We start from the raw sequence: 17,996 nt of genomic DNA, 5'->3' as shown, positions 1-17,996 counted from the left end.
TTTGTTGTTTGTTTTTTTGGTATCATTTAGACGGGTGCGAAGAAATGGTGTTTGTTCCCATTATGAAGCTCTAATTGACCCTTCATTATAAAATTCTTATTGCTTTTTCGTACCATACAAGTTGGTAAATGTGCATGTATTTTCTCATTATTTTCAAACAAACTATACAGTATTTTTATGCAAACTATATTTTTTCGAGAACTATGCATTACCATCTAAATATATATCTACAAACACTCGATTGTTGTACATGAACGTAAATGTAGATGTTATAATTTACAACATTGCAGATTTTACAAGCCATCCACAATGCTACCATTAGCTACTTTCCTATGTTTCTAAACCATACAAACGACATATGTATAGAGACTTTCGGATCAAAACGGTCATTATCTCGCAGCCTTTCTTGGTAGATCATATAACGAAAGGGAGCTCGTTTTCTTGCAATTGTATGCTATCTTTAGTTGGGGAGAAAAATAATGGGAAACCACTACAAATTTCATCATAAAATAGCCTACCAAACTCATCACTATGATCAGAACGTCCTGGTTGTTGATTCTTTTGTTCATCATCTGCATCACTGTTACTGCTTTCATCTTCTGATACATTATTTGCATTCTTTTCTACCAGTTCTCGAAATACCGAAGATCGAAAGAGCAAACTTAATGCAGTAGGTGATGAAGACTTGTATGATACTGGGAGATTGGTTTCAACAACATGTTGTTGCTTTTGAGGAGAGTTGAAGTAATCTGCAGCAAAAGGGTAGTGGATTGAGGGCTTAGATTCTTCTATTGGACTGTAACAACTTGTTGATTGTACCGATTCGGGTTCGACCGTTGCTGGTGTTTCGTTAGCTGCAATTCGATAATTATTTGTCATCCTAGGCTTTAACCAGCCTACATAAGTACTTAAATCGAAGTTGGTCACTGCATTGATCCCTCTATATTCGATTGCTGCAATGTCGTAAGCCCGAGCAGCCTCCTCTTGTGTGTCTGCAAATCGTATGACATTATCGTTTAGGGTAATAGAAATGTTATATTTTCCATCCATGGCTGAAAGGTTTCCACATTGAACTTACTGTAAGTGCCGAGGTATAGATATTTGTTTCCGAACACTCTCCCTATTCTTGCTTCCCATCTTCCATTGTGATGGTGCCTGCAAGTTTTATCCAAGGAATCTTTAGCCTGTAATGTAACACGTGTCTCGATCGTACGAGTATATGATCCTCCAAATATATAAGAGCATAGATCACTAGATTATCAACAAAAGTACCTTGCAACTCCCCTGTACTTGGATACTCCTCTTGAGAACCCACTGCTCTTTCTGTAACAAAGAAAAATCCATTAGATGTTAAGTATTTAGCCTTTAGATAATTATATTAGTTTATGATTTGATAGATCAAGGGTTTACCTTCTTAATGAGGCCAAGAACTCCTCTTTGCTTACAGTCTGCATTACTTCAATCTCTTTTTCATAATCTGATATCTGCATAAACCATTGAGCGAGTTAGATTTGGTGTTTAAATATACTATTTTAATTAAAACTATGTTGCTCGAACCCATTATTTTTCTTGCAACATCCGTATCCAACACTGAAAACTGAATCCGAGTGACATAAATAGAAGATAATCATAGTTGCTAAATAAGAATATAAGATATACATACGGGGAAATTAGTGGAAGTTGACGTCCCCCAATACTTAAGTGCAGCTAAATCATATGCTCTTGCAGCAGCTTCTTCATCATCATAAGCACCTGATCAAAGTTCATATAACATACCATTATCATTTCACCTTAATATATACAAGACTTCGGGTTGTATATATGTGTTAGAAAAAGTGAAACAACTTGTGATGTACTCACCAAGGTAAACTGCAGGATCCCCGAGCCGATTCCAGACAGACAAATCATGCAACATGTAAGCATCCTAAATTGAAAGTTATAGTGAAAATGAACTGAAATGCAATGAAGACACATAGTTTTTTTTACCTTGTTTGCCTTTCTTCTTTTGTGTAACATTCCATGAAAGCTTATCCCACAAGTGAGCTTCATACCTGCCTGTCCATCTATGCTTGCTGACTCCCCGAAACCGAGAACTTCTTTTCACAGTGATTGCAGCAGCAGGAGCATTGCGGCTTTGATCATTTTGTTGCAGACCTTGATTGACATCACAGCGGTCTCTTCTTCGTCTTTTAACACATCTTACGGCTTGAACATCACCATATACCGAACTCATACGACGCCTTCTTTGGTATGATTCATCCTTAACCATAATCATTTCCATCCCTTGTTTACCTTCTGATTACTTTCTTCTTTCTTCTCTCTTTTGCTGGTTTTTTATCTTCCAATGGCTGCTTGATCCCGTAGTAAGAATTCATGTATATATATTATGGTTATAAATTTTGGAGCTATTATGTTTCGTTATTTGTTGCATAAATTATTGTTTTAAGTCCAAACAAACATGTCGATGATCTCTATGAACAATTAAAGACAAATTTGGTCCGTCCATGCAAATTTTACTTGTCCATATTCTGTTTTTCAGCACATATATATACGTATACGTATATATGTGTGTATGTAAATATTAAATTCCTTTGAGTTTTTTGTTTTATGCGAAACAGGCCAAGACCGAATAGAGTCGAGAACAACATAATTGAAGTTGAATTTTCAATAATAAATTAAACATGCAACGGAATATAACAGGATTTTAAATGATATGTTGGATAAGACAATGTTGAGTTGGGTTTTGAGGGTCAACTTTCATTGGATTCATCGTTCATTTTGTAGTTTATTTATTTTGGAAGTGGGTGAGTGATGGTAGAGTGGTGGAAAGAAATGGTGTCTGTTCCCATTACGAAGCTGTAGTGGACTGAGTTTACTAAAGAAGTGAAATATTCTAATTATTTAATTATGGTTGGAGGGTTGCACAAGAAATATAAGTTCATTTTTAGTAAACTATTTGTAACGACACTTGTTTTTATTTATATATGGGAACGTGGACATTATGTTTCACAGACAGCCAGAAATTAAGGCATAATGATTTTTTTGTGATTCAAATTAAAAAAAATTTTATTTTAGTTATTTATTTAATTTTTTGGTCTTTTTTAATTTTTTAATTTGTTTTTTTTGTCAAATCATCTCAAGATGGATGAAAACGTATTTTTAATTTTGCTAACGTGACATACACGTAGATTGTCAGGTAGATAATATGTCAATGTTTAATTAAATTTATCAATTTAAAAAAAGATATTTTTTTATATTTTTAAATGATTTTATATTTTTTTTAAAATATAATTTTTATATATTTTTTTTGAATTTTTAAAAAATAAAAAAATTAATTAAATGTTGATGTGTTATTCACGTGCCAATTCACATGTATGTCATGTTAGCAAAGTTTAAAATTTTAATTTTTCCATCTATTTTGAGGTGATTTGACACAAATCGCAAATTTAAGGGCCAAAAATAAGAAAAAAAATTAAATGGAGGGCTAAAAAGATTTTTTTTTAATTTGGAGGCCAAATACATCATAAATGGTAATAAATTTTAATAAAATATTATAACATTCATTTCTTAAAAAAAATTTAAAATGCATGTACATTTAGACTTAACCTACAAATTGGTTTTGATACTTTGGCGGATTTCATATCAAATAACATCATGATAGTTTTGTTTTGTTTTAGTGCATGAGATAAAATAACATCATATCAAGTTAATGCATCTAGCCCAAAGAGATAAGGATATTCTATGACTGTAACACACTAATGACAAGGTCATTGGATGAGAAAAATTATAAATTTATTTTCATAATGGTATGTAATAAGGGAGAGCTCAATCATGGTATTTTTAATGGATTGATTACATAGCTAAATAATATTATAATTAATAGATGAAAAACTAAAACTTAATTACAAATTATTCGAGTCCTAATTATATATATGTACAATTGGTCCCTCCGTTAGGTTAACACAACCCTATATGGATTGCATTTGAATTAATACGTTAAATAAATGCAAATGATAAATAGAGAAATAGATTTCATGTATCACTATCAACAGTGAATTTTCTCGCTAAGAACAAGAGACAACTTAGTCATTAGTTTAATTTCTTTAAATTATTAGTTAATTGAATGTAATTAAATAACTGAAATTCAAAGTGAAAATTAATTAATTATCGCAATATTGTGGAAGAAGACAATTGAATTTATTTACTCATAGATTCTATTACGGTAAAGATGTCGTGATTTTAATTGGATTGAGAAAAATTAAATAACATTTTGAGAATAAAAAACTAAGTATTGGGTTGGATAAATTATATCAGTTGATTTAAATATCACATAACATATAATTGTACCAAATATATGAATGAGTTAAATATGGCCAACTATAAGTTATGGGTGGCATCCTTGAGTGGTGTGTTACCCATCCTAGTAAAGTCAGGGTGGGATTATGTATTTTCTATTAAAATATTATTATTTTGTCTCCTCCTATTCTCATAGAGCTCTTGTGATTTTTCCCTACAAATATGAGGTATGGACCAAGTCAAAATATAACACATATTTAGCATAGTTACTCTGATGGAAAATAATGAGATTTATTATTCCCTACCAAATTTTACTTTTGTGAGAACTTGAGTTAGGTTTCTTACCCATAAAGAAATTTAATTTTCCCCCTGGAAAACTAAAAAGTTTTCATTGTTATATTGATTAGTGTAGTTAGAGCTCACACTCTAAGCAAACCGATAGTTTGAGAATAGCTGAGAAGATCGTTTTGGTTGAAAGCTAGGAGATGACCAAAATTGTTAAGTTAGAAACACATGTCCTAGTTTGCTAAAGATTTTTGTTAAAAATAACACAAAAGTTCAGTTTTTATAAAATTTGTAAAATTTTGTTGCGTAAACAAACACGTTTTCTAAACTAATGTTTCCAACAATTTGGGTCCTAATGAGGTAAAATATGTTCTAAGAGAGGTTCGCCAAGGCACCTATGGACATCATATAGGTGAAAGATCCCTCGCCTAAAAGATTCTAAGGCGGGGCTATTACTAGCCAACCATTCACAATGACGCTTTGGACTTTGTGGTGAAATGTGAGCATTTTTTAGAAATTTGCTCCCATCTCTCAGACGCCGACTAAGTCATTACATGCAATATTTAGTCCTTGGTTGTTCGTTACATGGGGCACGAACATTTCTAGCCCTTTCCTAAAAGCTATAAGGAGAAAAAAAATTTCATAGTAGTTTTGGTGGAGTACTTCACAAAATGGATGGAGGTAGAACCATTAGAAACAAAATGGAAAATTGAAAATTGAAAATTTTGCGTAGAAAATGATTATATGCCTTTATGGCTTCCCCCATGTCATCATCATTGATAACAACACACAATCTAGGGAAAGTTCAAGAAAATTAACCAGAGTTTGAATATTGCAATCACCAAAAGCTCAGGAACCCCCCCAAACAGACGAGCAGGCTGAGGCTGCCAACAAAAAGATTTTAACCTCAGTAAAGAAAAAGGTTGGTGAAGCGAAGGGAGTATGGCTAAAGGAACCGCTTGAAATACTATGGGCCCTCCGAACAATATCACACACATGAACAAGAGAGACTCCCTTCAACTTGATAATTGGAATAAAGACAATTATCCTAGTAGAAATTGGCATAAGTCATAACACCCTTTACTCAGTCCGATCGCCGAACCCGAGCTATGGGATGCTACGACAGTTAACAAAGCATATCAAAAATAAATCTGGCTTTAAAATTTCCATTAAATAATAAAACATTACATGATCCAAGAAAAATATGATTTGTAAACATATTCGAGTCTCAAACGAGCTTACTAAAGCACTTGAATCAACCCGAAAACAAATAAAGACTTAATTGCAAACTTAACAAAAGGTAAGGCTATTTCAGCAAAAAGGGGTCACACGGCCTTGTGAAAAACTATGATTGTGTGATATGGAGTTGCACGGCCGTGTGGCCAGGTCGTGTAACTTACTGAAACCATGTGGACATAGATGCAAAGAAATTCATTAAAAGTCACACGACCATATATTGGGGTCGTGTAACTAATTGAGACCCTGTGCAAATTCGATGGCCAAATGAACAATACCACATGGGCGTATGGCTAACCTGTGTGACATTTTGCAATCGTGTAGTGTACATGCTATCTAAATTTTAAAGAGCAAACGGTTGTGTCACAAGTTCGTGTGTGACACATGGTTGTGTGCCAAACCATGTAGGAAAATTATAGATATTTAAATGCATGAATTCAACCAACCATAACGGGAACCTAAACTGTACATATCAATCATTCAATACCTATCCAAAACATTCTCATTTCATACAAAAAAATACCACTTATTATTAACCTAAATATCTTACCAATATGCCATAATTGGCACCACGTTACAATAAGACTAAATCATACCATTCACTTATAAACATACCTTAACATCTATACATATACATTCATCACATCATCATCATTTCTAAGTGCCAAAACTCATCAAGTAAGTAACACAATATTAACCAAAGTATATATGTCATTTCATGTAACAAACAAACCTAACAACATTAATATTTTCATACATTGAACCTATTTCCACATCATTTTGTACTAAAACATAAGTTTCAATCACACACACACATATATATATACACATAACCATTTACACCTATTCAAATGTCACTTATAATCGGGCCAAAATGTTCGAAAGTCAAAGGGATTTGTGTGATTTTTGAAAATGATCCAATCAACAGCACGATTTTCGACAACCTACAAGGAAGAAAAACAAAACAAAAGTAAGATTACTCAAGCTTAGTAAGTTCGTATGAAATTAAAAGTAACATACATGACATTTCATATCTCAATAATTGAAAATATCATACAAACATGGTATTCTTTGTCACCTTACACAATTCATGCCATAACCAACTTGGTTAGAACATTCTCACATAATGATCATCACATACATATGAGTAACATAGTAACCATAATAGCCAAGCTCAACTCACAGTTAATATCTCCATACAAATTCTCTTTCATCTCAATTCGATTTAATAACTTAGTTTTTCCTGGAGAACTATAGTAAATTAACCTCAGATACTTGGGATAGATTTGCTCACACGAGCTGTAAATAGGGACATTAACCTTTACTTGATGCTGCTCACATGAGCTATGGAGAATCCGCAAGAAATATTGAATCTCAGCTATCAGTAAGGTGTCCAACACCAATACATAGTACCTAATAAAATATAAACACCGACACATTGTGCCTGATACAATATAAGCACTGACACATAGTGTCTGCTATACTTAAACCTTAATGACATGTCATTTGTATCATAATCAATCACTAAGTTCACTTGGGCCTTAATTCTATATTCGATCCTTTACATCATCATACACATATAATTCAACCATTTGCATTTACATATTACCTTCACTTATCAATTAAAACACAATTAACAAATTAATCATTCAATACCAAATTTATTAGTTTTGGCAATTCCATCACAAATAATACATACATACATACATACATACATACATACATACATACATACATACATACATACATACATACATAAACACAATAAAAACCTATCAAATACTAAACAAAATAAGTATTATACGAACTTACCTAACCAAAAGAGCAACAAACACAACACCAATGACTATTCTACAATTTTTCCTTTCCCGTATTTATTGACTGGTTGTTCCGTTTTTCTTGATGTATATAATAATTTAATTCAATTATCAACTCCAAATAGCTTATAATGTTTAAACATATGCATATGACCCTTTAATAACATTTTACAATATTTTCCTAAACTTTTACCTTTTATTCAATTTAGTCCCTAAAATCAAAACTTACATATCTTTTATTTTCAAGCCCCATTTTAAAAACTATTTTCAATTCTATCCTCTTAGAACCTTCTAGAACTGAAAATTTTAGCAACTTCATGCCAAATTCAACATAATAACAATTTAGTCCCTAAACACAAAACTAACAAAAAAAATCCACTTAACAATTTAGCCCTAATTAACATCTAAGCTCAACATGCAACCATTTATCACTAGAAACTTCAAAAATCATCAATGGTAATATTTTAAAGCTTTAACAATTTCATGAAATAGTTCTGGGCTAGCTAAATCAAGCTCTCGGAATTTCGAAAACATAAAAATTACAAGAAACAGAATAAAAATAGCATACCAATTTTGAAGAAAAGCTTGGTTGAAAGCTTTGGTTTTCTTTCAATAGATAAACAATGGTGAAGGGTTGAAGATGATAAAAATAAAAGTGGGCATTAATTTATTTTATGTTTTATTACATTTTACGTAATTTTCAATATTAAATAACATATAATTTACTTAAAAATAATTCATAAATCGTCCACTATACCTGATAAATGATAAATTTCCACTTAAATCCTTGTAACTTCACTTTTTAGACCTTTTAACTAATAAAAATCTATAGCAATTAAGTTTTACAGTTTTTACGATTTAGTCATTGTACCGTAATTAACCATTCAATCACCAAAATTACCTAACCAAAATTTAATATAATACCATAATAGACTATTAAATATTAATAAATAATATTTACTGACTCAATCATCAAAAATGGGGTTCTGAAACTACAATTTTCGGTACCATTGAAAATAAGTTGTTACATAAGTTCTTTCAAAACTTTACACTATCAATCGAATCAGAATGATGAGATGCTATGGGTGAACATAGACCTGCTAGAAGAAAAATGGGAATAAACTAAAATATATTTGATCTAGTGCCCTAAGTGTAGTATATTCGTTTGAACACTTGTATTTTTTTTTGAACAGATTGATTTAATAAAGTTATTCATGAATTACATTAATACCCTGTGTATATTGTCCTCAATGGTTTTTGCGTGTAAAGTAAAATAAAAGCAAATATTGGCTCACTGGTTATCTAATGTTTAACTAATACTAAGCAGTATTATGTTTTGTCTTGAGCATCAGAGCAAATGACTCCCAGAAGATAGAGACATAGATGTGATTGACTAGACTGACAATATATTAGATAAGACCCAAGTAGAATATATCCTAAATCTGTTTATGGATTCATTTACTTGTGACATTCATAGTGTGGTGTGTCTTAATCCTGAGTGGCTGATGGACTATGTATGTGTTACTCGTATACTTTGATGTAAATAAAAGCCTGAGTTCAAATAAATAAGGAACTGAAAGCTAGAGTGTTGGGTATACGACTTCTGCAGTATGTAGCATCATTCACAATAGTAGAATTCATAGCCCAAGACATGGGTAAATGATATCCTTTCATTGAAATTACATGAAAGATGAAAAGTAAACGTGGTTGTGGGTCATTTATCTTTATGATGAATGACTTAATTACTTTTTAATAGTAATTAACTTTTCAAAAGGATGATGTAATGGTTACAATGAGATAAAATAAGATCACATTAGAAGGACAGATTTACCCAACGAGATTAGAGATATCCTATAAGGGTAACATTCGAAAATGAATGTGCTTTCTTACTAAGTATGGAAATGACTTGAGAATTGATTTAAGTTTTTCAAATTATTATTTAATTAAATAATTAAAATTCAAAAATAGAACTAAATTAATTGGTCATTGTGAATCCATTGAATGTAGAAATTAAATACATTTTCTCATATATATTTTTATGGTAAAATTGTCATGACTTTAACAGAATTAGAATTGAGTTTATAAAATTATTTAATTGAAAATTTAATTAATTAAAATTAATTTAATAAATTATATTTATTTTGGGAAATAGGGAAACATGTATTGGGCTGAATTAAATTATAAAGTGTTGGGTTAAAAGTCTAAGAAACACATAAAATTTGACCCAATACAGGAGAGACCCAAAATCCCTCATAATAAGAATGAGGGGCGACAACCATAGTATTATTAACTAGGGCTAGCCACTCTTCTCTCCTAACTCAACTAGGGGATTGATTTTTCTATTCAATAAGTATTTTTTCTATTCTACTAATTCAACTAGGGTTCATTTATCTCTCCCTATAAATAAATGACACTGGTAGGGCTAAAAATATACAAGTTTTACACAAATTTGAGATATTGTTATTCTGTTTGAAAATAGCGATAATTTATTTCTAAGTATAAATTCTATTTTTCATAATAACAATTTTATCGGTTTCTATAAAAAAATTTACTTTCCTATTGAAAGCAAGAAAAATATTTTTGGTTTTATGTTTGATTTGTAATTATTCGGACCCACACTTGAAACTACTCGTGGTACAAGAATAACGAAGAATATCGTTCGGTTGAAAATCGAAAACGTCAAGGATCTGTCTCACACAAAACACATGTATTTTTAAAGACATATTTATTGCTATAAATCTTACAAACTGGATCAATTTTCAAATTTTTTTTCGCTGTGTAAGAAAACCGTTTTCGAACTGAAATTTTTCCAAATAAATCCAGCTGGTTGCTAGAACTTAGTAGGTAGCCAACTATTATAATGTTAGGGTCAAGAAAAAACAATTCCGGGTAGGTGACTTGGTAATGAGAAATACAGAAGGCAACTAAACACTTACGCAAAGGGGGAAAAAAAGATTTCAAATTGAGAAGACCTTACAAAGTCGTCAAAAAATTAGGCTTTGGAGCCTACAAGCTAGTTCAAATGAGTGGCAAAACAGTTCCCAAAACATGGAACGTATAGCACTTAAAGAAATTTTATGTGTAAAATTATTCGTCCCATGCTAGTGATGAGTGGAAATGCATATTATTGCTAAAAATATATACTACACTATGTTAAAATTCATATATGAGCACACGCCCTTTCGAGGGTACTACTTGCTAGGTTAATAGCAGAGCCGTTGGTAGCCTTTTAAGGCAGTTAGCCAAATTTTAATAATTTGAGCACACACCCTTTGAGGGTACTTCTTGATAAGTTAATAGCAAATCGAATGCTAGCCTTCTAAGTCACTTAGCCAAATTTTAATTATTTGATCACACACTCTTCGAGGTTAGAAAGCAATGTTTATCCTTTTTAAAATAAAATATTGTGATATTTATAGTAATAAACTCTAGATTAAATTAGTACATGTGTTTTGAGCGATGTGGTTTAGATCGTTATTTGACTTTCTATGAAACTATTTTTTGAAAGAGTAACAATGTTCAAAATATGAATAACTGGGATAATTTTGGCTCAACCCAAAGTTCATAAGAAAAAGTCACAAGAATTTTACATGATTAATAGTAATTATATAATAATATTCTAATAGAAAAATGCAATATTCCTTTAGAAGGAATAAAGGGGAGCTATGACACATAGAGGAGAGCATGATTTCAATTAAACCAAATAACCGAGCTCATTGAACTGAATAAATGGAACTGTTTTAGTTTATTCGGTTAGCTTATTCAGTTAGGCAATTTATTCGATTGATTTTTTGGTTTTGCATATCCAAACCGAGTAAACCGGTAAAGGATCATGTAAACACATCCCAACTTAACATCCTTTCTCAACCTAATATTTAAATACACAATGCCATTATATAAATGAACCTAAAAAAATGAAATAACCAAACTCAATTAAATTACTCAAATATAAAATTAATAACCAAAATAAAAAAAATTCCAACTTATTAATTTATAAATTAATTTAGTTTAAATATAAAAATATCAATTCAAAAATAAAAAATTATTCAATGGAAGACTAGAATTTGATCATAATGAGAATTAAAATATTTATTAGTTTTCTAATATATTGATATAAATTCATCTATTATGAAAGAATTTCTTATAAACATGTTCAATTTTTGATAAATTCATTGAAATACTAAATATAAAAAAACAAAAAAAGTAGATCGAATCGAATTGAAAAATTTCGGCTTTCTTATACCCCTATCTGAATAAGGACACATAGCAAGTCGGAAGGTCACCTAAGCAGCAAAACCATCAGTAGCTTATAGGAAAGTCAAACCCAAGCATCACCCCTCGTCTCAACCATCTGAGTAGGTAAAAATCACCCATTATCCCAAACTCCTAGACTTTTGTCGATAATGTGATATTATTGGTCACCAAACCCCAAGTGGGTTTAACTGCTTTGTATCGCTAAGTTATAAGGAATGATAGGATTTTTCCTATTAAAGACATCCTCCCCATGCGTTTATGATGATGACTAGATGGCGAGTTCATCACATTAAAACCACCAACACAGGACCCTCGCTTATAAACACCCCCAAAAATGATGAAAGGAGGATAAAATTTCCAAAGATACCAAGCTTAACTCTGTCAAGTTACCTTCAGCACTTAACCTTCATACTTTCCTCTTCTATACTCTTTGTAACCCCCAGCTCTTCGCCCCGACCGGGTGAACCCGTCTCCATAATCACTACAACATTCACATACATACCTCCTCCTTGTTGTATAATAGTATCAAAAATTGGCGCGGTGAACATTGACAACATGAACTCGCAATCCTAAAGCAATGCCCCCGTTGATCCAATTAGCTCTTCCGCTTCAGCTAGCACCCCCATCCAACTTGGCTCAAGATCTTTCTCTAGTTTAAAATCTACTCAAGTTCTTCTTCTTTCATTGGACCATCTTTATAGTATGCACATGCCTTCTTCCCGTCTTTAGAGTAGTTCATGAAATCTCTAAGCATACCCTTGAGCTCCGACCTTGCTATCTCAACTACACTGATTTATCCCATCCTTCTAGCAGCTTTAACTCCCCCGGCCACCACAAAGCATCAACCATTGTTTAACACACCCCTTCTTAGATATATAAAACATATAACTCATTACTTGCAACAAGTTGTATCTTGTCTCACAACTACACCACCTCCCCAACAATAATCTCCACCTTGATAGACTAAGGTTCTCCATATCCCATACATTTTATTAGAAGAATATCAGATAATCTTAAAACTAGAATTATAGATACAACCTAGTTAACATTGTAGTAACTCCAATCACCAAAAAAAGTACAATAATGCTTGGGGGCACCGCATTGAGCAGTTGTGCATTTAAAACATTCCATTGAGATGAAAATCTATAAGGGGCACCTTAAGCATTATTTAGCTTAGGGCCACCGTCAATCCACCAAATCTTAAGAAAAAGAAGTAGGACCATAAGGGTCTTAGCATGGAGACAAGGGAAAGTAACTTGTTAGAGGGCTCATTAATTTGCTAGTAGGAAGGAAGCATGTAGAGTGGTTCGCTTCCAATTCAAAGTGAAACGCTCACATAGGAAGTATCATGTCGGTCTTTACCATAATAGAAAGCCTAAGACCTCGACATGGCAACTCTAGTTCTCAAAACAAAATGAGAAGGACCCCTTTTATGTAGAAGGCGAATATCCCCTGAAGATCTTAGTCAATATCTTTTCTTTCCAAGCTAGAAGAATCCTGATAGATACAGACAACTTAGTTGATATCTTGACAGTCAAGGCATTCTATCAAATGGAACTCAACGACACACAAGTCAACCTGACAAGCCTAATTTATGGCTTCGCAAATCAACTTGTTTCGGTTAAAGGGTTTATTTTCCTTCCAATCATCCTTGGTGATGATGAGCACACCACCACGAAAATGGTGGAGTTTTTAGCGATTGACCATCCAATAGCCTACAACGTCATTTTCGAGAGGCAAATTATAAGGATGACTAAAATGTTGGAAAAAATCAGGCTTGAAAATGGTTCTTGCATAGCGAAAAATTAAAAATTTCAAAATCGACCTGGTTTGTTATATTTATAGCAATAAAACTTAAATTGAAATCATACATATGTTTTCAGATAAGAGAATCGTTGATGTTTTCTAGCTTTCAACCAAATGATCTTTTTTTCTATTCTTATACCACGAACTACTTTGAGTGTGGACTCAAATCAATTGAATTAGAACACAAAACTAGAAAAAAGTTTTATCTCTTTTATTTGGGGTGAAGACAAAAATTATCTTTTCTTTAATCGAAACCAATAGAATTGTTATTCTAGAAAAATATCTAATAGTTGAGAATAAATTCTCTCTATTTTTTTAGCAAAGTAACAATTTCTCAAAATTGTGTGTTATGTCTTACCAGTGCCATCTATTTTTAAGAAGGGAAGGTAGAACCATTGTTGAATTATAGAGGTTTATTTCAAATAGAAAAACAACTTTCTAGTCCAACTAGGAGAGGGAGAAGGGCTAATAGGGTGTACTTCCCCTCATTGTATTATGATAGGGATTCGGGCTTCTCTTACATCAGGTTCAATTACGAATACTTCCTGGGCCTTTTGAACCACTACTCTGTAATGTGATCCAACCTGATTTGGTTTTTTTATTTCCCAAAATAAACTTAAATATTCTATATTAAACAATTTTCTCATCCCCATATTACCGCTAGTAAAATTTTAACGATTTTACCCTGGTAAAATTTTTGATGATTTTACCTCTAGTAAAATTTTGAGAAAATATGTTCAATATTTCATAACTCAACATGTTCACCGTGACCAATGGTTTATTTTCATTTTCAGGCTTCAAAACAGCTCAAAAACATAAACTTATTCTTTCGATCTTTTTCAAGTAATCCATATAGAATTGCAAATGAATCATTTCCATTTTCATTTTTGAAAACCTACATTCAATTCCAAATGATTTTATTTTTCCATTTCAAAAAAAAAATCATAATCATTCCTGAATGTTTTCCATTTATCTTTTCCTATTCATTATATTCATTTCTATTCGAACTCGTAATTCATTTCAAGTTTCATTGAGTTAGCAGAGGGACCGATTGGACATATGTAATTAGGGCTCAAATGATTTATAATTAAATTTAGGTTTTTTCCTATTAATTATAAAATCATTTAGTCATGGAGTCATTCCACTATAGTATCATGATTGAGCTCTCCCTAATGATATACCATTACAAAAGCAACTACTCAGTGCTCATCTAATAACCTTGTCATAAGTGTGTTACCCTTATATGATATCATTGATCTCTTTGGGATATTATCCACTCTCCCAATATGATCATATTTTATCTCATGGTAATCATTACATCTTCCTTCATAAAAAGTTAATCACTATCGAATAGTGATCAAGTCATCCATCACAAAGACGAACGACTTGTAACCATGTTTACTTTTCATCAATCATGAAATACCTATGGGAGGATATCATTTACCCTTATCTCCAGCTATGAATCCCTCTATTGTGAATGATGATACATACTGCAGAAGTCGTACACCTAATGCACCAGCTTTTGGCTCCTTATCTAATCGAACTTAAGATTTTACTTACATCAAAGTGTACGAGTCATACATACATAGTCCGACATCTACTCAGGATTTATGTATGCCACACTATGAATGTTACAAGTGAATTAATTCATAAACAGATTCAGGATCTATTCTGCTTGGGTCTAGTTTGATGTACTGTCAGTCTAGTCAATCACATCTATGTCTCTATCTTATAGGAGTCATCTACTCTGATGCCCAAGATAAAGCATCTCCCCAATTAGACTGATAGACAACATATTTGTCTTTCAATTTTTTTGCTAATTTTTTATAAACTAGTGACATGTTTAGGTTTGACTACTAATATAAGCTATATTCTATATTATGATCCAACCAGTAATACTGCTTAATATTAATTAAATATTAGACAACCAGTGAACAACAGTTGCTTCCATTTTACTTTGCGTGCAAAACCATGCGAGGACAATATACAAAGTATTAATGCAATTATTGAATAATTTTATTAACCAATCTGTTTAAAAAAGTTACAAGCGTACTTGGAAGAAAATACTACACTTAGGGCACCAGATCCAACATAAAATGGTAGTGGCCACCTTTTGCATGATAGCTAAGTTCCCCACCTCTACAGGTGAGGCATATATGAACGTTGACTAGAAGACAACCTAAGAGTGCCATATTGTCTTTTTATAGATCACGAAGAAATATAAACCCTTCTTACCTCCCTCTTCGGCTTGTTGCACATCACACTCTAATCTTTAAGTGGAGGGTCAACATCATTGGAAAAATCAGAATTGATTTGGAAAGCCTTGGGGCTAGGCCTGACACAAAACTTCCCAAAGCATAATGAATAGAAATAGGAGAACCCATCTTCTTGTATCGAGAGCACTCTAAGAAGATTACCTAGATTGCTTCCACCCCTCGAATAAAATAAATGTTTAAGCAACCTACAAATAAAATGTCAAGATATCTTTTCCTAGACTGTGGCAAATGTGCCAACGATCCACCCATCTGTTAATCAGAACTACTTGGGGATAGATCCTAATGTCTAACCAATGAAGAAAAAGAAGAGAAAATTCTCCCACGAAAAAGTTACAACCATTAGAGGAGAAGTAAAAAAGCTACTAGTTAGGGGCTTAGTTCGGGAGGTCATGTACCCGGATTGGGTTTCCAATATGGTGATGATACACAAGTCTAAAAATCATTGGCAAATGTGCATAGACTTCACTAACCTGAACAAAGTTTGCCTAAAGGAAAACTTCCCACTCTTTTCTATAGATTGATTGATGGATGCTTCTATATGCCACCAATATATGAGTTTCATGGCTGCTTTTTTTGTTGGACCTAGTGCCCTGAGTGTAGTATATTTGTTTGTAAACTTGTAATTTTTTGAACAGATGAGTTAAGAAAGAAAATTCATTGATTACATTAATATAATTTGTATAATTGTCTTCATATGGTTTTTGCACGCAAAGCAAAATAAAAGAAAATGTTGCGTATCAGTTGTCTAATGTTTAACTAATACTAAGTGGTATTACGTGCTTGGATCGTAATATAGAAAGACAACTTATATTAGTAGACAAATCGAAACATGTCCTTAGTCTAATCCGAAATGAACAAACCGATTGAAAGACTAATGTGTCATCCATCATGTCCAATTGGGGAGATACTTTGTCTTGGGCATTGAAGCAGATAACTCCCAGAAGATAGAGACATAGATATGACTAACTAGACTAACAGTAAATCAGACTGGATCTAAGGAGAATAGATCCTGACTCCATTTATAGATTTATTCACTTGTGATGTTCATAGTGTGGCATACCTAAATCCTAAGTGGATAACAGACTATGTATGTGTGACTCATATATTTTGATGTAAGAAAAAGACTGAGTTCAAATTACATAAGGAACTGAAAGTTGGTGCGTTGGGTATATGACTTCTGCAGTATGTAGTGTCATTCACAATAGTGGAATTCATAGCCTGAGACATGGGTAAATGATACCCTCTCATTGGCATTGCATGGTTGATGAAAAGTAAATGTGGTTACAGGTCATTCGTCTTTGTGATGAATGACTTGATTACTATTTGTTAGTAATCGACTTTTCATGAAGGAAGATTTAATGGTTACCATGAGATAAAATAGGATAATATTGGGAGAACAGGTATCATCCCAAAGAGATTAAGAATATCCTATAAGGGTCACACACTTATTGACAAGGCCATTAGACGAGCATTGATCAAGTTGCTTTTATAATGGTATGTCGTTGGGGAGAGCTTAGTCACAATACTATAGTGGAATGACTTCGTAAACAAATGAGTTTATAATTAATAGGCGAAATGTTGGTACTTAATTATAAATCATTTGAGCCTTAATCGCATATGTCTAATCGGTCTCTTCGCTAGCTTGTTGAAACCATAAATGAATTGCATGTTGAATCAAATGAACATGAATTGATAGAAATGGTAAAGTTAGAGAAATGGGAAACATTTGGAAATGAATGTGGTTTTCTCTAAATGGAAATGACTTGAAAAATTATTTTATGGTTTTCTGAATTATTATTTAATAAATTTATTAAATAATTAGATTTTAGAAACATAAATTAATTAATTTGTCATAATGAATTCGTTTAATGTAGAAATATTAAATACATTTTCTTTTTTTTTTGCGGTAAAGTCATCATGATTTTAATGGAATTAGAATTGGTTTGAGAAATTTATTTAATTGAGAAATTTATTTATTTATTTAAATTAATTTAATATGTTTATTTTGGAAAAAAAACAAGTATCG

The 17,996-nt window shown here is 32.2% G+C and overlaps 1 protein-coding gene across 1 annotated transcript; it reads right to left on the bottom strand.

Annotated features, from left to right (window-relative positions):
• Nucleotides 1-389: 389 nt before the first annotated feature.
• Nucleotides 390-2,288, bottom strand: LOC107892788 (AP2-like ethylene-responsive transcription factor At1g16060). Its single transcript, XM_016817840.2, has 7 exons — nucleotides 1,987-2,288; nucleotides 1,861-1,869; nucleotides 1,664-1,752; nucleotides 1,411-1,484; nucleotides 1,273-1,323; nucleotides 1,079-1,155; nucleotides 390-992 (listed from the first exon to the last, which is right to left on the bottom strand). Exons 1-7 carry the CDS (start codon nucleotides 2,279-2,281, stop codon nucleotides 415-417), a joined length of 1,173 nt encoding a protein of 390 aa, XP_016673329.2. The 5' UTR covers nucleotides 2,282-2,288; the 3' UTR covers nucleotides 390-414.
• Between the last annotated feature and the right edge of the window lie 15,708 nt (nucleotides 2,289-17,996).

This window comes from Gossypium hirsutum, chromosome A09 (assembly GCF_007990345.1).
Source record: "Gossypium hirsutum isolate 1008001.06 chromosome A09, Gossypium_hirsutum_v2.1, whole genome shotgun sequence".
Classification (NCBI taxonomy): Eukaryota; Viridiplantae; Streptophyta; class Magnoliopsida; order Malvales; family Malvaceae; genus Gossypium; species Gossypium hirsutum.
Note: the sequence above shows the minus strand (reverse complement) of the source record. Positions and strands in the feature narration are given on the sequence as shown.

What these genes read in the sequence shown, in the direction of transcription:
- LOC107892788 (XM_016817840.2), bottom strand. Translation starts at nt 2,281, where the DNA reads ATGGAAATGATTATGGTTAAGGATGAATCATACCAAAGAAGGCGTCGT. An exon ending in CAACTTCCACTAATTTCCCC is followed by an intron (nt 1,485 to 1,663) that starts GTATGTATATCT and finishes TGGTTTATGCAG; the next exon opens with ATATCAGATTATGAAAAAGA. An exon ending in AAGTACAGGGGAGTTGCAAG is followed by an intron (nt 1,156 to 1,272) that starts GTACTTTTGTTG and finishes TAAAACTTGCAG; the next exon opens with GCACCATCACAATGGAAGAT.